The following is a 23,988-nucleotide window of genomic DNA, read 5'->3' as shown; positions in this document are numbered from 1 at the left end:
TCTGGGTCTCTGGGAAACTTTCCAGCTCCCAAAACAGTTTTTGGAAATCCTCAGATCACAACTATGGAGCCAGATTGTGCCAGATGCTAACAGCTCATTAGGAGACTCAGGCACTAGGGAAGGAGCTTTAACTCCTTCATGATTCCATGTAGGCAGCTGCAGCCGGTTTCTTTGAGAACCAGGAAGAGCCTAGATCTACTCAGCTGCTGGTCAATCCCATGGGGCAAAATGCAGAGGAGACAGGAGAGCCAGTGCAGGGCTTCTTCATGAGGCTTTCAACCTTACAGACACCCTGCACTGAAGCAAATCAGGCAGAAGACAACTTACTCCGTCCTTCTACATGGAATGTTCTGGATGGTGCAGCATTTAAGGGGGTGTTGGCACCTTGAGACAAAAATAAGCATCTTCCCCAGGTGGTTCACATCCCTCTCTTTCCACACCCTTGCTGCCTTGATCTGCTTTCCTTGGGTATTTGTTACAATGGCAAGGCAGTAACTAATACAGACAGGAGGAATCTTCTCACGTTTTTTTCTATTGCCTAGTTTGGAAGTCCTGTATGATCTGCTCAGTCATGGGCTGTTGAGATGGCTCAGCTGGTGACTTGGTACCAAGCCTGGCAACCCCTACCCAAGTTCAGTCTCCAGAACAAATCCCCACAAGCTACACACACACACACACACACACACACACACACACACAATAAAAATTTTAACTTCTTAGGCAAAATCTGAATATTACAAGCAGTATGCAGTATGTATGCCATCAATGCTCAAAGTACTGGGGAGGGGTAGCAATTGCCCTGTGAACTAAAGATTAAGAGGCTTGTCCAGGATCACACAGTGTTCTTGCCTTGGTTTCCCCACCATGATGGATATAACCTGGAACTATAAATTTAAATAAACTCCTTTTCCCTCTAAGCTGCGTTCTATCATGCTATTTTATCGAAACCACAGAGATGAAGCTAGGATGATCCCTTCTCTTGTGGCCTTCACACGCCCCCAGCAGCCTCGGACCTCAGTCCCCATCGCCGTCTCCATGTGACTGAGTATGAAGTGTCACTGCTGCAAGCTGGCCCTCCCTGCTGCCATCCAGGAGACCGAGTGGGCATGGATCTCACAGCCTACACTTTACTACCCTTGGCCACCTGCCAGACGTTGCCAATGTCACCTGTCCCCAGAAAATCCATTGCTATTCTCCTTCCACCTGCTCCCCACCTTCCTTCAACTTCTCACGGAACCCTTCCGTGACTCGACTCTCTCTCTCTCTCATCCCAGAGTTATCACTACACAATAAAGGTTCTTTCTTAAAATCCATCTGCTGCTCTTCACTTCTCCCCTCTGTTGGTGTCACTTTGAGCTTCACCAGTGATGGCTTCCTCTGCCTCTGTCCTTTGTCGTCTCAATCCAACAGGCAGAGGGATTCAGTTAAAACCCGAGTCAGACTGTCTCTCTTCCACCCTAGGTCTCCAAAGGCTCCCATCTCACTCAGAGGGAAAGCCAAGGTCCTTTCCATGCCCCATTGAGATATCCTTCCTCCTTCCCCACCCCTGCTCCCTGTGGTCTCGTGTAGTGACCACCTCCTCTCCACCCTCCCCCCTCCCCCCCCCCCCCCGTCACACCACGCTCGTCACTTCCCGTTGAGCTCCACGCACAGTCAGGCCCCACTTCTCTTGAATGGAAACCATTCCTAGGGAAGGGGAAAGTCCAGACAGGAATCAAAAGGTCACATGTCTAGGAAAGTGGGAACTTGGAAGATTCTCGGGGGTCCTTCCCTGGGGATTCCCTCTGGGAAGGATACTGGTCAGTAGAGCTGCAGAGATTTGCTGGACCCCGGAGCTGCCTGCATGCTGTACAAAGAGCTAAGTGTGGCCGCTGTCACTCATGTTGGGGTGTGCCTCTTAAAGGTGCAGCTGCTTTTCTGCATCCTCCTCCTCCTATGATCCCAAAAATGACTCACTGACCCACCAAATTGGACCTTGGTGCAGTCATAACTTTGGTCAGTCGTGGGTTCCTTTTCTAGGGTGAGTAGACACGTGTCTGTCACACAGCCATGTTCCATCTCTTATTTTTGCTGGACTCCCATTGTTCCATACTCCCTCTCTTTGCCCTGCCTCTGGTTGCCCTCCACCTCCCATAATGCTCTACCTCCTACTGAGGGCTGTCTCCCATTGTTACTCCTCCAGTTATGTTCCATTTCCTGTTGTACCCCACTTCCCATCATGCCCCATCTCCCAGCGTGTGTCACGTCTCCTTATTCCACCTCCGGCCATGCTCTGTCTCCTTCTGAGCTCAGGCTCTCATTGTTTCAGCATCTCCCTTTGTGCCCCGTCTCCCATCATGCCCCATCATACTGTGCTTGGCCTGCTCTGTTCTGGTCACTCTGGCTCTTTGCTGTTCCACACACCAGGCTTGCTCATTTCAGAACCTCACCTGTGTTATTTCTTCTGCCCGGCTATCCTCCTTACACAGACTCTGGCTCTTCTAGGAAAACTGCGGTACCACTTAAGATCGGTTTTCAGCCCCCGGCCCGTATTCCCAGCTCTCTCTCTCTATCTCATTCTTTTCTCCCTGGTCTTTCATACTCTAATGGATCATCTCTTTGTCTCCCTCACTGCCATGGAAGCACTACGAGGTCCCAGCTCGACTATCTTCGTGCTGTACTCCTGGTCCAGAAAGCAGTTTGGGGGCATATAATAGCTGCTCATTACACGTGTGTGAGCTGAGAAGAGCTGGAAGACCGGAAGCTTGAAGCATGCCTCTCTGCCAGCCTCCAAGTGCTCTGGGAGGTTCAGGAGGCCAGACTTCCAAGGGCTCCCTCAGCCCCTCACCCTTAGAAAGGCAAGGCTAGTGGACACCAGGAAAGAGCACAGCATAGCCGGGACTGTTGCAGGAGGTTGAAGGTGTTGACCAACAACTGGCTCCTGGCATCTGCATCACCTTGGCAGCCTGTTGAGCCAGGGCGGAATTCTCCTTCCTGCTCCTCTGGGCGGGGAGAGGATGCCTCCCTGTGAATAAGGCTCAAGTCTGAACTCCAGGGAGGATGCTGTTTTGGACTGGCTCTCAGGGTGATGCTTTGTGGTTGTGCAAAGCCTGGAACAGTGAGGGCATTAGGACCAGGAGCGAGACTCACGCTTGGCTCCCATGGTGTCTGGCAGAGGGTTCGTGGAGAGCTGGAGCTATGTGTGAAAGGAAACGGGGCAGTGCCTGCCGGCTTTAGGCTTTACGTCTGTTGGTCTGGCCTGACTCGAGGCGTCCAAAGGAGGATGTCTGTCATCCTGGCTTGACTGAATCCCCAGCCACTCGCCCCAGACATCCCTTAGAACCTTACCATTCATGCAGAGGGGGGGAAGAAACACGGGACTAACCACCAGAGCAGAATGGACAAGAGCAGGGTGAGAAGGGGCAAGCAACACGACCAGAGACCCTTTTCAGAAGACAATTGACAAAATCCAGAGAGGACCAGGGGCAGCCCCAGGCTCCTGTGGCTTTCTGGTTCCAAGGGAAGTGGGTCCTACCACTGCTGTTGGCAAGTGTTAGATGGAATAAAAGGAGCAGGTGACTGGCTGCAATGAACAGCCCAGACTCAATGACAAGCTTGACCTGATCAGGACCTGCTGCTCTGGGCAAGTGGCTGCGACATGCTCCTGAGGAAGAGACCCAGGAACAGACGCTGCAGACTTCAGTTCCTCCTGCTCTTGCTGACACTCGGATGTGTCCTGATGATGGTGACCATGCTGTATCCTCCCCCGCCCACGCTGCACCAGGCTGTCACAACCCAAGCCAGCAAACACAGTTCTGACACTGGGTATCGCCTGGACTATGGGGACTCCCAAGAATGGGTTCTGGAGGCTGAAGACGAGAGTGAGGAGTACAGCTTCTTGGATGGCCTTCTGCCCTTCATCTCCCTGCAGGAGGATCAATTGCTGGTGGTTGTGGCTAAGAGGAATCAGAGCCAGCACCCGAGACGGGGCAGCTACCAGTTCATCAAACACCCGAGCAGGAGGCGGGATGAGGAAGCCCCTGAGAGGGATTGGAGGACTGAGGAAGATGGGGAGGACTCAGAGGAGTCGCTGACCCTACTCAGCCTGGACACAGACCTCAACAAAGCACTCAGTGACTACCTGTCCCCGAGGAGAGTTCTGCCTGAGGTGCGGCACCCGATGTAAGTAAGACCCCTGCATTCCCTTCTCTGGTCTACTGTGTGATTCAGGGATAGCAAAGTCAGGGGTGCTGACTATCTGTCACCTGCCTCTCCCATCCTTGGGACAGCGGCCCCTGAGATGTGGTCCCCATCAGCTTTGCTGATGAAGTGATAAAATTAAAGATCCTTAAATCCCATCTCAGACCTGCTCAGCCAGATGCCTCAGATCCACAGATCTGCCTCTAACAAGTCCTGAAGGAGAGACAATCTCTTCCCAGTCCTAGGGTCTAGTCCCCCTGCTAATGCCCCTGGGTCACGAGGCTTTAATAGGGAGATGGAAGCACAATTCTTCAAGGGTCCTCCCAGCTCTCGTGCTGGACGTTCAGTTTCTCATATTGGTTTATTATTAGTGTTTGCCTTTATCTGGGATCAAATAAGGAACTGCAAACATGGTAAGAAATGCTTATTTACTTCTTGCCGTGTGTCTGGTTTTAATCTAAGCTTTCTGCATGCAACCCAGAAGGCCCTAGAAAGTTCTCTGCATTACTTTAGCTTCATGCCTAGTTTGTACGGTAAAAAGCAAGGAACAGAGAGGCCCCATGGCTTTCTTACTGTCACACAGCTGATAAGCTTCAAAGTAGGAATTCGAATTCAGGCATTTAAGCACCAGTCGGGCCTGAAGCACCACCCTCTACCACCCTCTCCCATCCCATCAAGAAAAGAACAGTTCCCATGCCTGGGAGCTCATATACTGTACTGACCAGCTCAGCCTGCTGGGTGCCCCACCCCAGGAGTGGGAAGTGTTTGTGACTTCCAGATCTGTACCCAGGGAGATGGTGGTGGTTCATTCTCTAGCCCCTGCTTCCCCTCCCACCATGGACAGCCAGACACAGGCAAGAGATTGCCTACCCAAATCCAGACACAGTGTAGCTGGACAGCCAGAGTGGCCTTGGGACCTGCCCTAGAAGCCACGACTCCACAGCCCACTGAGTTTCTGGAAAGCAAGCTTATCTTCTACCCCTGGAAGTGAAAGGACACACTGCAGTGACAGTTGGGAGCAGGGCCATGAGACTCTGGACCCCTGACTGCTCTCAGCCTGGCTGCCCCCGTCACTGATTACCTAAGAGCCCAGATCTCCTGAGGTTGTGCATCCTGGAGCACTCGCCTGCCCATAGTCCCAGCTCTGTGATGCCGACTTCACACCCTGGCTTTAAAAGTTCTGTCCAGAACCCCTCCCCCGCTCCAGTTTGAGGCTCCCTCTGAACTCACAGCACGCCATAGAACAGACACTAAATAGCCATCACCGTGTTTGTTTGTGCCGTGCCTGCTTCTGCCACTGTGCCGAAAGCCTGCAGAAGGTCAGCACAGCTGCGCACTGCATGTCTCAGCAGCCAGCACACAGCTCCCTGTACGAAAATGAGTGCTGGACGAAGGAGCAACTTTCCAGCTCTGTCCATGCGTGTTGTCATTGGCTGAGAGAAAATGGGAAGGACTTTATTCTGTAAACAGAATAAAGAAACGTTGGCTCTGGCTTTGGGGATGTGGGTGTGACTCTGTCTCCAGAGCACGCTGCATATGCACACTCGTGTGTGAACTGCGCGTGTGCATGTGCACATATGCACTGCGCATGCACCATGTGTGGGGTGCATATTATGCTATGTATACTAAATAAAGGTGTGTTGTATGTAGTACCTGTGTATAGTAGTTTGGGGTTTTGTCCATGCAGGCTGTGTGTGGTGGTCATACCACCCATCATCATAGGGCACAGGTGTGAGCTATATAGGTATGGCGTCATGTGTGTCTGCTTGTTGTGGATGTTTGCTGATGTGTACAGTGCATACCTATGTATGCAGGGTATCTATTGTGCGTTGGAGCATGTATTATGTGGAACTGTGTGTGTTTGATGTGTGTTTGTCTTCTATGTGTTTATGTAGTATGTGTGTGTGCTGTGCTGTGCCTGTTTTATATGTATTATGTGCCTTTGTGTGCATAGTGCCAGTGTATGTATTGTAAGTACTTTATGTGTTGTAAATGTGTTCTATGTGCACTGTGTGTGAGACAGATGTGTATGTGTTATGCATTTATGATGTAGTAATAGTAAATGGTATGTTGTGAGTGTAGTACAAAGTGGGTGCCTCTCATGGCACAAGTGCCATGCACAGGTGTAGATGTGTGGCACATGAGTAGACTGCACATACCTATAGTATGTGCTGTGTGCTTGATGTGATGTGCACACGTACTGCGCCTTTGTACATACGTATACATCATAAAACTGTTTATTTTCCATGCTATACGGGGCACATGTGTGGTCTTTGTATTGTAAAATGTTTCTTGCAATAGTCATGTGCTTGTGTTCGAGTGTGTTGCTTTGTTGTGTGATGTGCGTGTGTGAATTGGGGGGAGGATTGGTGGTACAAGCAGATACAGATACACCTGCTGTGTTAGACATAAACAAGTCTGTACATTTGTATACACTTTGTTGGCTCTTTCTTCCCTCCATGGTAATCACTGCATTTCAGTTGTCTGGACCATTTTAACCCTGAAAGACTCTGGCAGTCAAGAAACCTCTCTGTCTCAAGGGAAACACATAATTGGGTTCTCCATCCCAGGGTTTTCGTAGTTACCAGCGCTATGTAGCGGTGGACAGCGCCCTCTGTTGGCTGTCATCAGCGAGTGCGGTTGGTGCTGCCAGAGCTCCCATCTGCTACCAGACCCCAGATCTCCCAGCCCACAGAAGGCTCCTGGATACCCAAGAGTTCCTGCAAAGCCAGGCGAAACCCCTATCCTCTATCCAAGCTGGCAGCGCTCTCCTTCCCTCCACCTTCCAGTGGATGGAAAGACAAGAAATGCTGCATATAAGCATCTGTCTGTTGTGTGGGGCCCTGAGCTTTCCTCCCAGGGCCTCTTGTGTCCTCTCTCCCACACTCCTCCAGTCTCCAGGCTTCCTGCGAGCTCCTTGACTCCTAACCCAGACACATCCTTCTAACCTTCACCCAGACCCCGCCCTGCCCTGGCGTTTGTCAGTCCCCTTGCTAGGTTCCAAATCTCCTTTGGGACCATGGCTGGAGGTCAGTTTGCATAGGAGGCATTCAGGACAATCACCGATAATACAAGATGGAAATAGTAAAATATTAGTGTAAATGGAGCCAAAAGACAGGCTCTGGGACCAGGCATGATGGTGCACGCCTCTGCCTCCAGCGCTTGGCAAAGCAAGGCTATGGCAGGAGCATTGTGCGTTTGAGCACAGCCTGGGCTACACAGTGAGACCCTGCCTCAGAACAAACGTCTCAGGAAAGAGAGGCAAAACTCTAGTGAGCTTTTAGTGGACACTTAATACACCCTGGAGACTCTAGTGAGTGGGGCTCACTTCCTCAATCAGCTTCACAGATCTGTGCAGCGGGTTTCGTTTTATGAATGAGAGAGATCAAGATGTAGAGAGGTGAATGGAGTGGTGCCACGTGACCTGACCGCCTGTTTGATGCCATCACGATGGACTCTGGATCTGCCAATTCCCAGATCAAACCTGGGCAAGTCACCTAGGCTGCGAGCATTTAAGCTTGCCAGTCTTCAAGCCAGCCACCTCCCTCGGCCCTGAGAGCACATAGGCTGATGACTACCACAGTGCCCACAGTGGCACCTAGGAGCTGAAGTTACCCAATGTCTCATCCGGGATGCTGGAGGGCTACACGCAACCTACAACAATGCCCATCTGGCTTAATACTTACGGAGCCATCCAAGCTCCCAGAAAGCTTGTTGAAGTCACAGGTTCAGGCATCCTCCATGGGCTCCTGGGCACTATAGCTGCTCTAGAGACTCATCCATTTTCAAGGGCGCCTTGTAAAGATCCTGCTGAGGGCAAAAGCCAGACCCAGAGGCCCCCAAGGCAACATCCACGGGAGAGTGTAAACTGTGCATACCACCACGCTTTACAGGACGGTTCAAACTCACTGTGATGGCTGTACTATGGGGAAGGGACACACACACAAACACATGTGCGCGCATACACACATGCACACACACACACACACACACACACACACCCATACCCACACACCAAAACACACAAGCAGTATAAAGAGAAAGACCCTTGATGGGAGCCAGAAGCTGAGTGAGGCATGGGGTTAACTAGACCTTGAAACTGCTGGCACTGAGGACCAAGAGTTACATGTGTCCTGCTTACTAGTGTCCCACATCACTGACAGCCTGCAAAGTTCTCCCAGTTACCCCACCTCCACTGCCTTTCTGATTGCCCTGGCTTCCAGAGTAGATAAGGAGGGGGCCTTATCAAAGACTCTCCCAGGGAGGCAGCGTTTTTGCAGTCAAAGTCCAGGCCCGGGGCTCTGCCACTCTGTGTTTAATACTTGTGTTGCCATCCCTGCACCCAGAAGGCTTGTCATAGGTCCAGGATCCTCCATGGGCTCCTGGGCATTACAGCTGCTCTGAAGATGCTATGGGAACCCTGTTCAAATTCAACTCTCTGGGCCAGATTGGCCAGAGCAGGGGTCCTTGAACTTAGAGCAGTGCATTGGCAGGCAGAGCTGGATTCAGGGGATTGGGGCTGCCGCCTGAGATGCTAAGCTGCAGTGGTCCACAGGCCCTACTTACCACAGCCAGGGGCTACACCAGCGAGTCCTAAGAATGTGCGCGGTTTGTTTGCCTACCATGTGTGTTAGAACACAGACATCTGGATTCTGTGCCCCGCCTCATATTTGATTCATCCAAGGAAAGTGGCTCTAGCATGCAGCCAGACTGAAAACCAGGGGTTTAATTGCACTAGTGGTCCCCAGCCTTGAAAGTAGAGGGGAGCTGGAGAGGGGTGTCTTCTTCTGAGTCAGGATCGGCATGGGGAAGGGAAGCTTTGCTGGTAGCTGTGCGGTCAGGCAGACAGCACTAAGTCCATTCAGTTCCCTGTGATGCCTGGGGCATGATTCGCTGGCTCCTTCCCATAACCCCGTTTTATGGATGAGGAAGTTGAGGTTATATATATATTGCATATTCAGGAAGAACTAATGAATCAAAAGAACTGTTAAAGGGGGATGAGTTACTAAAACAGCAGATGACTTGGAGACAACTGGAGGAAGTGCGGTCCTCAGAGATGTGACCTCACTTTTCTGAATCTCAGAAGGGAATGGCCCAGGAGTTGAAGCCTGTGGCTACCCTTGGTCTCCTCTCTGCTGGCTATACAGGATGAAACTCCTAAGATGCCCTCAGCAAAGTGAGTGGAAGTGGAGTCTGGCTGTGTTACACCGTTTCCACTGCGCCACCAGCCATGGGCACAGTGAGGCTCCTCTCGATGCCCATAGTGGACTGAGCTCATCCCTAGGCCCATAAACCCACTCCAACTGCACATGAACTTGACCCCCCTTCTGGCCACTGTGCTTGCCTCGCCCATGGGCCCCTTCTTCAGACCCTCTGGCCACCAGGAGCAAATTAATAGATTTCTGTTCCTCCTAGAACCATCTGGTATGCTCTGAGCCACAGGACTCTGCCAGTGTTTAATTCACAATATTTGGTTCTGCATTGAAGAGGTGTGTTGAGGGAGCTGGGCCTGCACACGCCCCATAGGCAGAGCCCTCTCAGAGTTCTGTTAGTCCTCCGTGATACACCCAAACAGTCCACGGTGGTCTTCTGGCTTCCTAGTACCTGAGGAGGTGGTCCATGTGGCCTGTGTGAATCCTGAAGACTGTGAGAACTTCTTCGTTGGAGAGGAGGTAGAGCCTGTCCACATGGTCGCAGGAGACCCTCCTGGTTGTGATGGGGCCTACGCTCATTGCCCATCAAACCAATAGAACCCGTGTCTGCCTATATGGTATAGCCACTCATACTGCCCATCCATCTCCCCACCACCTCTCTCACTGTGAAGAAAAAAAATATACTTAGGCCTGGTCATCAAACTCAGAAATTTTGGAAACAGGACACTCTTTGAAATCGCACCTTCTCAGAGTGTCTGCCTGCTAGAAAAGGGACCTTAAAGAATCAAGAACAAAAGCCATTTTTAATCCCAGCACTTGGAAGGCAGAGGCAGGTGGATCTCTGTGAGTACCAGAACAGCCTGGTCTACAGAATGAGTTTGAGGACAGCCAGGGATACACAGTGAGGGACTGTCTCTAAAAACCAAAAAAAAAAAAAAAAAAATAGAACAAAAAGCAAGAACAGCAAATCCCAAGACCGAAAGGGCCTTTGCAGCAGCTCTCGAAGCATGGCTATGGAGACGGACAGCAGCAGACATGTCCTTCCTGGGGCTTTACGAGGGCCACTCAACCTCACAGCGACCTTTGTAAGCTGGTGTTATCGTTCCCATCAGGAGATCATCACAATCTAAAACAAGCAACAAGTCCAGGGTCATCTGCATAGCTGGCCGGTGACGGAGAGACTTCCGTGCTACAGAGGATGCTCTGGGAGATCAAACAGAAGTCAGTGGCCTGAATGTTCAGCTCTTTCATAGCTCCTGATTGCAGAATCCACAGTGACAACTGTCTGAAGGAGGCTAGAACAGAGAGACCGCCTCCTCCAAAGGGGTTGCAGCTGTGTCCCTGACTTGATGCTAAGCACCTGTGGGACTTGCTGCTCACAAAAGCTCTGCAATGGCATCTGTGGGCATTTCCGTCCTGAGGAGAAGGGAACCCTAACATGGAAGTGGCCAGTGAGGGTCCATGCTGCAGAGCAGTTGGTAAAATAGCAGTATTTGGCCTGGTGGTGGTGGCGCACACCTTTAATCCTGGCACTCGGGAGGTAGAGGCAGACAGATCGCTGTGAGTTCAAGGACAGCCTGGTCCACAAAACAAGTTCCAGGACAGACAAATAATAATAATAACAACAACAACAACAACAAAATAATAGTATTCAACAACCATGGTGGTCCATGCTGTGATCTTACCTCTGGGGAGGCTGAGGCAAGAGGCCTGGGGCTTCAAGACTAGCCTAAGCTACATAGTAAGACCTATCACATACATACATACATACATACATATATACATACATACATACATATATTACATAATAAGGGTTAGCCATGTAGCTCAGTGGTAGAGCACTCCCCTAAGCAAGTGAGCTCCATGCAGCACTGACAAATTAATAAATACATACATACGTATATAAACCATGACTGACAAACTGATGACGGAGCACTCACGCTTGCACTGTTTTCTCACACTAGGCTCAAGTAGGAAAAAATCATCCTACTTTTTAAAATAAGGAAACTGATACCTCCAAGCACTGAGCAAGGCCAGAAAAACGGTATAGCTGTTAAGGGCACTCACCGCCAAGCCCAAAGACATGAGCTCAATCCCTGGAACCTACATGGAAGAAGGAGAGAACTCCAGCAAGCTGTTCTCTGACCTCCAGGCATGTGTGTCCCCCCACCCCGTAAAACCCTACTAACGCTGGATGCAGTGGTTACTTTTCTCATCTCTACGACTGAAAAGCTAACAGAAGCACCATAAGGAAGGGGGACATATTTGAGTTTCTTTTGGCTCACGGTTCATGGGATTAAGTCGACCACGACTGGAAAGGCATGGCGACCAGAGAAGCCTGGCTTCTCGCGTGGTACTGACTAGCAAGCAGTGTATAACCCTTAATCTTACCCCTAGTGGGCTGCTACCTCTGTTGCTGGGTCCTGGAGCCAGGTCACTTACCAGCTATACAAACGACTCTTTGTCCAATCCCAAAACCTTATAGGGAGGACAGTTCCCTCTGGGTATGTTAAGATTATTTTGTTTATCTTGAGGATGATTTTGTTTGTTTTGGTGATGATTTCAAAATTGACGATAGAGCATCAAAAACTTAGAAAATTGACGATTCGCGCTCATATGTTTATTTTTTCACACCAGGTTTAACTGTACAATGTTTGTAACTTCTTGGGAGTCTTAAATTATCACAAGATAAAAAAATTACAAACTAAACCAGATATTTAACTTCTCAGATAGATATTATTCCATGAAGCATCAGCTTTTTTTTTTTTTTTTTAAGGTGCTGGGTTCAGCAGAGCAGAGCTCTGACATCTGAGGTCGAGAGTTAGAAAATGCAGTTGTAATGTGTGGGGATCTCTATGTGGCTGGCTATTTGATGAAATCCCAGGAGAGCCACCGAATCGTAACAGTGATGTGGCTGTAGTGGGCCAGCCAGGGTTGAGGAGTGAGGGGCCTGGGCTGACTTCTCTGAAGAATCGCCTCCTTGGGGGCTCCCTAACTCTCTTCCTCTGCAGGTGTCTACAGCAGCACCCTGCAAATGGCCTGCCTACAGCCAGCGTCATTCTCTGCTTCCATGATGAAGCCTGGCCCTTGCTCTTGAGAACCGTACACAGCATCCTGGACACAGCACCCAAGGCCTTGCTGCAGGAGATCATCATTGTAGATGACCTCAGCCAGCAAGGTAACTGAAGTTGGCTTCTGGATCACTGGGAGTGGTTGGCCTTCAGCCAGAAGGGAGGAGGGAAGGACAAGATGAGAGGGAGGGGGAGTTCCCTAAAAGAAAGAGTTCAAGGCCATAGACAAGGTTCCCCGGTTGTGGAGCTTCAGGTGACAAGGGAACAGATACTCCACTGTGAGTAATTTATTGTGTCATTGTGTTTTATCACAACAATAGAAACCTAAGACAAGCTTCCTCCCAAGTCCTCAGCTTCAGCCCTTCCTACTTGATCCTTCCTTCTGGATCCTTGGCTAGCAGCTAAGCCACAGCCTTTGCATCTGTCCAAAACCCACAGCTGGAAGTGCCCGTGGTTTCTAATCTCCTCTACATCCTCTTCTCAGACTCATCCTGCCACGGGGTGAAACCTCTGAGAAAACACCTCAGTGGCTGCCAGCTGCAGTTTCATGACCCTCTGTTCTTAAGCTTCTTGTCTGCTGTCTTCAGCGGGGATCTCTGGATGGGAGCTAAAACTGGAATGTAAGAGCAAGTGGTTTTCTTGCGCGGTGGTCTTGATCTCAGTTGCAGTTTTCTCCTGGTTTTCCACTCCTCCACCCTGTTGGCTAATACAGAGAATTATGCACCATCCCAAACTTTAGAAATGACCACCGTTAGTAACACATTGGAGGCTCAGAATCTGGTACCCACTGGGGTCTCTAAGTCTGCAATGCTCATCACAGTCCTGTGGCATCCACGACCCCCATTGACAGGACCCTGTCGATTCCAGAACAACTGAAGTCTGCTCTCAGTGACTATGTGGCCAGGCTGGAGGCTGTGAAGTTGCTCAGGAGCAACAAGAGGCTTGGCACTATCGGAGCCCGGATGCTGGGGGCCACCATGGCCACAGGGGATGTGCTGGTCTTCATGGATGCCCACTGTGAGTGCCACCCTGGATGGCTGGAGCCTCTCCTCAGCAGAATAGCTGATGACAGGTAATTCATTCCACCCAGGACCTTCAAAGCAAGGAGTGGGTCTGGGAGAGACAGCCCAGGCACAGTTACTCTAAGAACAGAGTATCTATCCACCCTTTGAGAAGCACCTTGGTTTCCACTGATCGCTATTCCTTGGGATTTCCAGACAGTTGGGTGTTGTAAGAAGTGTGGGGAGTTACCGTTGGAAGGAAGGCTAGAAAACAGCTTCTACAATGTCTAAATGAACTAGTCCTGCTAAGATGCATAGGAAGGGTGGCACACACCAGTCCGGCTAAGCTGCATAGGAAGGGCAGAACACTCCATGCCTGCCATGACTCCCCGACTTTGCCAGCTTCTGTTGGGGGAACAAATTCCTAAACCAGCCTAGAGCACAGGTCACCTATGCCCAGGGAGAAGGCATTAGATTTCCCCATCACTGGTTTTCCCAACAACTAACTTTCTTTACTCCTCTGTAGTGTCCACAATGCTCCTAATTTTCTAACTAAACTGAGCCCTGGGGGATGTGGAACTGAGAGGGTCATACTACATCCCACAAGTTAGCATTGCTTTGACCCTATCATGCTATCTTTTCCACTCCCTCTTTCTCATCTCCACTTCTTCCTAAGCCTGACCTATCCGTCATGCCCCTCAATATGACTATCGTATTCAGTTACCTAACCCTGGTAACTAGCTCCCCTAGGAGTGTGGGGAGAGGCTCACCCAGTCAACACCCATGCCCTCAAGCTGGCCTGAGCCACGGTAGGACCTCCTGGCTCCCAGCTGGATGGAACTGTCAGAACCAGAGCTCCTGGTTCTTGTTCTTGCACTCTATGCTTGGTCTCATTAAGTTGGGGTGATCACACAGTAGAGAAAAATTTCTAAGCCAAGACAGAACCATTTGTCCCAATTCCATGATGGACATCTCCACTTATTCTTGGCCCATAGCCCACTAAAGAAAGGAATTGTGTACTAAGTTTAGCAACAGACTGAGTACAAGAAAGTTCACCAAGCCTAAAAGGAGGCTTTCTTTGATTCTGTTCCAAGTACCACCTCCCTCAAAATCCTAATCCCTTGCAGATCAGATTTCCAGACCATTCACTGTGAATAATCCCTACCCTGCTGTCACAGACGGGTGACTCGGGAGCACCTTGGAGATCATCTTGCCTTACCTCATGATCTCATGTTGAAAATCTCTTTGGGAACTAAGCAATGCTGTTGACTCATGTCCCACTTTTCAGCAACTCCCATTCCTGATCCGTGGAGAGGCTTAGGCAGGTGTTCATGCTTTGTTTTGCGAGGAGGGAAACTGAGACCCAGAGAGGTGAAACCGTGTGTGAAGGGTGTGAAGGACGGATGTCTTCTCGGGCTGTCTGGTACTGAGTATGAGCTCTCCTTCAGAACCACTGAGGCTGTTCAAAGAGAAATGGTCCTGCTTACCCTTTCCCTGGTGCTGGGATGCTAAACACGGATCTCCTTCCTGTCAGTTTCCACATGAGTGCCCCTCAGAGCCCCATAGTCCTCATTGTAGGCAGAGGCAGGTGTATGCAGCAGGGCATTGGCTGCTACTCACAGGACACCCTCAGAAATTCCAGGAGCCTCTCTTCTGACAATCCTGTTACTTCTCTGGCCCGCCCCCAGAAGCTCTGGTCTTGGGTGTCTGATATGGTCTTCTCATCACTGCTCTCTGGGATTCCACCATATTTATGTCCTCTCACAGCCTCTTCCTGGCTCCTGGCCCACTCTCTTTTCTCAGGACCGTCTTGTCCAGCTCACTGAGAGCATGAAAGAAAGCCAAATCTGCACTCTGAGTGATCCTCTCTGGACTCCACACAGTGGCACACTGAACATTGGGCAAGTCTAGGATCCCCTTTCCTAGTCTGTGCAGTTTCTTCAAGGACTAGGCCCAGAAGCTCTCCTGAGCTGCCTGACATCTGCTCAAAGCATGGCACGCCACACCACAGCACAGCACAGCACGTGACAACACAAGACACCCCAGCACACCCCAGCACACCACACCACAGCACAGCACAGCACACCACACCACACCACAGCATACCACACCACACCACAGCATACCACAGCACACCACACCACAGCACACCACAGCACAGCACAGCACACCACACCACAGCACACCACACCACAGCACACCACAGCACAGCACAGCACACCACACCACACCACAGCACACCACAGCACAGCATACCACACCACACCACAGCACAGCACAGCACACCACACCACACCACATCACAGCACACCACAGCACAGCACACCACAGCACACCACAGCACAGCACAGCATACCACACCACACCACAGCACACCACAGCATACCACACCACACTACAGCATACCACACCACACCACAGCACACCACACCACACCACAGCACAGCACACCACACCACAGCACACCACACCACATCACAACACACCACAGCACAGCACAGCACACCACACCACACCACAGAACAGCACAGCATAGCACAGCACACCACACCACAGCAGAGCACAGAACACCACACCACAGCACAGCACAGCACAGCACACCACACCACAGCACAGCACAGCATAGCACAGCACACCACACCACACCACACCACAGCACACCACACCACACCACAGCACAGCACAGCACACCACACCACACCACAGCACAGCACAGCACACCACACCACAGCACAGCACACGACACCACACCACAGCACAGCACACGACACCACAGCACAGCACACGACACCACACCACACCACAGCACAGCACACCACACGACACCACACCACAGCACAGCACAGCACACCACAGCACAGCACACCACAGCACAGCACACCACACCACAGCACAGCACAGCATAGCACAGCACACCACACCACAGCACAGCACACCACAGCACAGCACACCACAGCACACCATAGCACACCACAGCACACCACACCACACCACAGCACAGCACACCACAGCACAGCAGAGCACAGCACACCACACCACAGCACACCACAGCACACCACAGCACAGCACACCACAGCACACCACACCACAGCACAGCACACCACACCACAGCACACCACAGCATACCACACCACACTACAGCATACCACACCACACCACAGCACACCACACCACACCACAGCACAGCACACCACACCACAGCACACCACACCACATCACAACACACCACAGCACAGCACAGCACACCACACCACACCACAGAACAGCACAGCATAGCACAGCACACCACACCACAGCAGAGCACAGAACACCACACCACAGCACAGCACAGCACACCACAGCACAGCATAGCACAGCACACCACACCACACCACACCACAGCACACCACACCACAGCACAGCACAGCACACCACACCACACCACAGCACAGCACAGCACACCACACCACAGCACAGCACACGACACCACACCACAGCACAGCACAGTACACGACACCACAGCACAGCACACGACACCACACCACACCACAGCACAGCACACCACACGACACCACACCACAGCACAGCACAGCACACCACAGCACAGCACACCACAGCACAGCACACCACACCACACCACAGCACAGCACAGCATAGCACAGCACACCACACCACAGCACAGCACACCACAGCACACCATAGCACACCACAGCACACCACACCACACCACAGCACAGCACACCACAGCACAGCAAAGCACAGCACACCACACCACAGCACACCACAGCACACCACACCACAGCACACCACACCACACCACACCACAGCACAGCACACCACACCACACCACAGCACAGCACACCACAGCACACCACACCACAGCACACCACAGCACAGCACACCACAGCACACCACAGCACACCACACCACACCACAGCACAGCACACCACAGCACAGCACACCACAGCACACCACACCACACCACAGCACAGCACACCACACCACAGCACAGCACACCACACCACAGCACAGCACACCACAGCACAGCAAGCACACCACAGCACAGCACAGCACACCACAGCACAGCACAGCACACAACAGCACAGCACAGCACAGCACACGACACCACAGCACACCACAGCACAGCACAGCACACCACACCACACCACACCACTGCACAGCACACCACACCACAGCACAGCACACCACACCACACCACACCACTGCACAGCACAGCACACCACAGCACACCACACCACACCACAGCACAGCACAGCACACCACACCACAGCACACCACACCACAGCACACCACAGCCCAGCACAGCACACCACAGCACACCACAGCACACCACAGCACACCACACCACAGCACAGCACAGCACAGCACACCACAGCACACCACACCACACCACAGCACAGCACAGCACAGCACACCACAGCACAGCAAGCACACCACACCACAGCACACCACACCACACCACAGCACAGCACAGCACACCACACCACACCACAGCACACCACAGCACACCACACCACACCACACCACACCACAGCACAGCACAGCACACCACTGCACAGCACAGCACACCACACCACAGCACACCACAGCACACCACACCACACCACACCACACCACAGCACAGCACACCACACCACTGCACAGCACAGCACACCACACCACAGCACACCACACCACACCACACCACACCACTGCACAGCACAGCACACCACAGCACACCACACCACACCACACCACAGCACAGCACACCACACCACACCACAGCACAGCACACCACAGCACACCACATCACACCCCAGCACATCACAGCACACCACACCACACCACAGCACACCACTGCACAGCACAGCACACCACAGCACAGCACAGCACAGCACACCACACCACACCACACCACTGCACAGCACAGCACAGCACAGCAAACCTTAGTGAAAGTGAAACATCTCTGGTCTGAGTGCCAGAGCTATAACTGTGCTTTGAGAGAGAAGGTGGGCAAGGCTGTGCCTCTCCAGCCTCTTTCAGGAGACTTTCTCTCAACAGATGGGGACCCAGTGTCTCCAAAGGAGGAAAAGTCTCTAGGAGCTCTCATTACCCAGGATCAGAAGGAGTATAGAGCAGACAGCGTGGCAGCCAGGCAGCTGCTTTGCAGAGTCATGGCTTCCTCTACAGCCTGGTCCCAGACTCTGGAGTCCATTACCAGCCCTGGTTCCCTGATCCTGACAGTGAGCTAGCTCTGGCCCTAGCCAAGGGGCAGCTTTGTCTGAATGTTTATGCCTCACTATCCTTTTCTCTCCTCAAACATTTGCCAGAATACACTGATTATATCATAACAAGACAGTTTTCTTTCTTACTGTTAAAGGCTTATTTATTTTTATGCATGTATTTGTATATATGTGCATGCATGTGTATTTATGTGTAGCACAAGTGTTCTATGATCACAGAGACCAGAAGAGGATGTCAGTTTCTCTGGATCGGAATGAAATTAAGGGCCTTGTGAGCTCCTGACATGGGTGCTGGGAACTGAACCTGGACTCTTTGAAAGAGGCACAAGCACCCTTCCTAGCTGAGCCATCTCTCCAGTTCTGGAATGAGACGTTTCAGCCTTTTCTTTTATTTAAGGAAATTGTAAAAATAAATATGTTATTTTATAATATGTACAATATTTGAGGTGCTCTCTGGGTCTGAGTGGTAGGTACACAATCCCTATAACTGTGCAAAGCAATCCTACACCAAAACAATTGCTTTGGGGTGGTCTGGGGTTGCTGACCAGTGGCAGCTTCCTTATAGAGCTGCAATGTGGAAGACCAAGGCTATCTGCCGCATCCAGCTTCCAGCTGCCTTGTTCTGTCTGCCAGCTCTAACACCTAACCAAGCAAGGCAGAGAATCACACCTCTAAATAAGGGGGTTTCTAAAGGAAAGGGGAGGTTTCTAGGAAGAGCTAAATGACTGCACCAGGCCAGGTTGTTTCCCACTCTGACTGCCCAGGGTCCTGTCGGAGGTACATCAAGTCCTTCAGATATAGCAAAGCCATACAGACGAGATGCAACATGGGTCACATGTTTAATAAAAACAGTCATGTTATAAGGTAAAAACAGCTGAAAATAATTTTAATAATGTAAACATAGCATATTTAAAATGCAATATCAGTGTGGAATCAATATAAAATTATTGAAAGTTTTTACATTCTTTTTTCCTATTAACTCTTCTATATTGGGATTCTTAGCTGGGACAAAGCACAGCTTCAAGGCTGACAGGGGCAAACAGCCTATGCCTGCTGCCCTGGACCACACATCACATAGACCTTGTTCCTGTCCCCAGCTAGTGAGTCGCCTGCATCGTTGTTTATCCTCCGTTCTTTCCAGGAGCCGAGTAGTGTCTCCAGTCATAGACGTGATTGATTGGAAGACGTTTCAGTACTCTGCAGTCAAGCAGCTGCAACGAGGGGTGCTGGACTGGAAGCTGGATTTCCGATGGGAGCCCCTGAGGGAACAGGAGCAGGAGGCCCTCCCATCCCCCATCAGCCCTATCAGGTGAGGGGCTTCTCTGATCTCCACACCTGGGACCCATTTCACCTGAGTCCCCATTTCCTGATGACAGTGCCTAGCATATGGGATGGGTATGCAAACCAAACAAGCCAATGTGTAAAAAGCAGTCAGCCAGCTGCAATGCTGCTACCATTGTGATACCAATGGAGTCCAGTGAAACCCTTCCAGAAGCTTCGGTGGATGCCCAAGGTGAGGATGAGGAGGAAGATGACTGACCTTGGCCCCAGATAACACAGCAAATACCTTGGTCTCGAGTCCCTGCTCAGTAAAAAGGAAGAAAATAGATCCAGCCTTGAAAGTTGCTACTCCTGTGTCCTGTTTCGATTTCCGAACAATTATCTTTTTAAGTATTTTTTTTAAAGAAATTTTCTACCAGCTAGCAAACCACTTCAAATTTAGTGTTTAAGACTACAGCTATTTTTCAGGTTCCCAGACTCTGTGGGTCATGAGCTCTGGAGTGACTCAGCCAGGCTGGCTGTCTCTACTCCACTGTGCCCAAGATTAAATTCCCAACATTATGACAGCGGAAATCCAGGTAACCGGCTCTTAGGACCAGTTATTTCCCTGATGTACTAAACTGGGTGGCTGGTACACATCTGCAGTCTACAACTGATAACCACAAATTCCAAACCCTCTGAAAACCAAGCTTGTTGTCATAATGCAGATGTGGTGGAGCCCACGCTGAGAGCAGTGACACCCTGACTGAAGAAATGTCAGTGCACCGCACAAAGTGCAGCAACCAAAGCTGAAGGGCAGTGTGTCATGTACGCTCCTTTCTAAAATCCAAAAATTCTGAATTAAAACTCACACTAGGAGCCAGGGGTTGGTGGTCACACCCGAGAGTTTGATGCCAGCCTGTGCTGCCCAGTGAGACCTTGTCTCCAAAACCAAAACAAAGCAAAGTCAGAGAAGCAAACAGAAACAGAGAAAAACAACGGCAATGTTGCACTAGGAGGGTGGCCCTTTGTTTGTCCCGGCTGCCTGGCTAGCTTACATCCAAAATAACCACGCAGAAATTGTATTAATTAAATCACTGCCTGGCCCATTATCTCTAGCCTCTTATTGGCTAACTCTTACATTTTGATTTAACCCATTTCTATTAATCTGTATATCACCACGAGGTTGTGGCTTACCGGAAAAGATTCAGCATGTCTGATTCTGGCTGCTCCATGGTGGTTCTCTCTCTCTGCTTTCTTTTTCCCAGAATTCAGTTCTGTCTTCTCCACCTACCTAAGTTCTGTTCTATCAACTAGACCAAGGTAGTTTCTTTATTCATTATTCAATAAAAGCAACACACAAACAGAGGGAACTCCTATACTGCAGCACCACAAACATAAGAGAGGAATAGCGAACTCAGAAAGAACCAAAATAACCACACAGAAACTGTATTAATTAAATCATTCATTGCTTGACCTATTAGCTCTAGTTTCTTATTGGCTAGTTCTTACATCCTAAACTAACCCATCTTCATTAATCTGTGTATTGACACGTGGGTGTGGCTTACTGGCAAGGTTCATCCTGGCATCTGTCTCCAGCGGGGCTGCATGGCTTGTCTATGACTCTGCCTTCTTTCTCCCAGCATTCAGTTTAGTTTTCCTGCCTATCTCTACTCTGTCCTATCACAAGCCAAAGCAGCTTCTTTATTCATTAACCAATAAAAGCATCACAGAAGGACTTCCCAAACCACAGAACTGTACAGCTTTGTATTTAAAATATGGCAAGGATGGTGCCTGGCACTGCATGGAACTTCTGTTTTCAATCCCCCACAAACTGCAGCTATGAACTATTTTGTTTGTTTGTTTTGTTGTTTTGTTTTGTTTTTTGAGACAGTGTCTCACTGTATAGCCTTGGCTATTCTATAACTCACCACATCTGCCCAGCCAGTCTGGCCTCAAACTCACAGAGGTCCTCCTGCCTCTTCTTCCCAAGTGCTGGGATTAAAGATGTGCACCACCACAGCTAGTTTGCATTAAGCCATTTTGAGAACTGTTATTCCCATCCATTCCCTTGCCCAGAGTTTCCCATTCTCTGCATGTATAAGCCATTTTGTTTCCACCCAGGAAGGGTGGGAACCCATCTACAGAACTCCTGTTAGATTCATCTTAAAGGTGGGGAGGGAATAGATGAAAAAAGAAAACATAAGAAGGGGGCAGGGAGAAGAGAAGCAGGAAGAGCCTGTGTGCATTACCTTTCTTTTATTTGAGGAAACACCTGTCAGAAGCAACTTAAGGTAGGAAGGGTTCATGGTTCCAAAGGTCTCAGTCTATCATGGCAGGACAGCTTGACAGCAGGAGGGGCTCAGTCAATTCTCCATGTGCCTGAGGTGGTGGTGGCCTGTTCGCCCTGGTCAGATGGGAAACTAGACCAGAGCCAGGGATGAGTCTAACCTTCAAAGGCCCACTGCTAGTAACCTTCTCCCAGCGAGGTCCCACTTCCTAAGGGCTCCAAGCCTCTCAGGTTACTGCTGCAGTCTGGGGACAGAGTGTTCAAAACAGGAGCCCATGGGAGACTTTTCACACTCAAGCCACAGAGAGCCTTTGGTTTGGGCCTGGAAACTGCCTCTCTTGAGGTGTCTTATTTTAGCTAGAACCTTCTCCTCAGACACCTCTCTGGAGAGACTCAGTGCAATCACTACTCCCTTCTATAGAAAAAGGCCTAAGGACGAGCTACAAAGACCCAGGCCAGTCTAGTGTTCCTTAATCTTCAGTCTTATTTTTATTTAATTGTCTGTGTGAGAACATGCTGTGTGTGCAGGTTTTGTAGGCAGATAGAGTTATGGGCAGCTGTGACCAGTTTGACATGGCTGCTAGACCAAACTCGGGTCCTCTGGAAGAGCAGCGAACACTCGTAACCAGTGAGCCATCTCTCCAGCACATAGTTCTCTTTATAAAACTCTTGGATTTCAAACATTGTTGCTCTGCTCCAGTCTTGTGGTTCAAAATGATGAGCTTCTTCAGAGCCCCAGGGTCAGCTGTCTCATTCACTGAACCTGCTCTGGGAAGCCCCACCTCGGCTCTGTCTCTGTGCTTGGGGTTGCCCTGCAGTCTCTTATCTGACTTCTCTGTGTAGGAGCCCTGTGGTATCTGGAGAGGTGGTGGCCGTGGACAGATACTACTTCCAAAACTCTGGAGCTTATGATCCTCTCATGTCACCTCATGGTGGGGAAAATCTTGAGATGTCCTTCAAGGTAGGTTCTACGTTAACAGTGGATGCGGGTGGTATCTCTGGAACCATGTGTGCAGTCAGCTCAGAGGTAGACATTAGGAAGGGCAGGTGTTGGGAATAAACTTGTGGGGAAGTTATATAAAGTCATTACATCAAGATGTGTCAAACCTCCCGTCTCCTCCCAGGCCATGACTCTTGCGACCTATCTTGACTTTACTCTCAGTCTCCTCTGTGAACTTGACTTTCAGAATCCTCATCAGGAGAAGGTATACTATCAGCCATTCACATCTCAGTGCAGAGAATCCAGAGCTTCTGGTACATTCTCTGTTCATGGCACTCTTAGCATCTAGGGAATCTTTTATGGTACCCACCTGCCAAATGTGAAACCACTCTTGGCATTGTGTAGTTCCTTCCAAACAATGGGTATTCATTTGACTTAGGACCTGCTGGGCATAGCTGTCCTCTCTGTCCTGGGAACTGTGTGGACAGGCACCACCCATACTTTCTGTTCCACACTGTTCCTAGCATTATTCTTGCCTTTGTCATACCCACTGCCCCAAACCTAGTCCAGAAAAGATGTCCATCATCTCCCATGGCAGGCCAATCTAATGTGGATGTGTGAATTACAACAAGATTGTAGTTTGCATAATTTCTAAGTTGTCTGTTTCTCTAAAAATTGAAAAATGTCTGAGGTTCTCTTTGAGTCTTCTGAGGTATCTTGGGGCATAGTGTTTGAGAACCCCATGCCTAGTGTGATTTTAGTTCTTGAACCACAGCCTGTCCCAGCATGATTCAATTGTAATTTCTGTCACCAAGTATGGAATAAAGGATTCTTGTCCATTGAGCAGTGGGGGTCAGGGAGAAGCTTCTGAA

At 50.3% G+C, this 23,988-nt stretch overlaps 1 protein-coding gene across 4 annotated transcripts in view; it reads left to right on the top strand.

Moving 5' to 3' along the window:
- Nucleotides 1–3,087: 3,087 nt before the first annotated feature.
- Galnt15 (polypeptide N-acetylgalactosaminyltransferase 15) overlaps nucleotides 3,088–23,988 on the top strand; it is a 40,794-nt gene continuing 19,893 nt past the window's right edge. For 3 of the 4 annotated variants that reach the window (XM_041662239.1, XM_041662238.1, XM_041662240.1), the window contains exons 1-5: nucleotides 3,088–4,161; nucleotides 12,344–12,510; nucleotides 13,271–13,475; nucleotides 19,768–19,935; nucleotides 23,020–23,137. In XM_041662239.1, the coding sequence (XP_041518173.1) occupies nucleotides 3,638–4,161; nucleotides 12,344–12,510; nucleotides 13,271–13,475; nucleotides 19,768–19,935; nucleotides 23,020–23,137 (1,182 nt within the window). In that variant the 5' untranslated portion in view covers nucleotides 3,088–3,637. Of the gene's footprint in view, nucleotides 4,162–12,343; nucleotides 12,511–12,972; nucleotides 13,024–13,270; nucleotides 13,476–19,767; nucleotides 19,936–23,019; nucleotides 23,138–23,988 lie in introns of those variants that run through there. The other variant, XM_041662241.1, reaches the window with a different exon arrangement.

This window comes from Microtus oregoni, unplaced genomic scaffold, assembly GCF_018167655.1.
Source record: "Microtus oregoni isolate MIOR12 unplaced genomic scaffold, Mior012 000013F_ref0000133, whole genome shotgun sequence".
Lineage (NCBI taxonomy): Eukaryota > Metazoa > Chordata > Mammalia > Rodentia > Cricetidae > Microtus > Microtus oregoni.
Note: the sequence above shows the minus strand (reverse complement) of the source record. Positions and strands in the feature narration are given on the sequence as shown.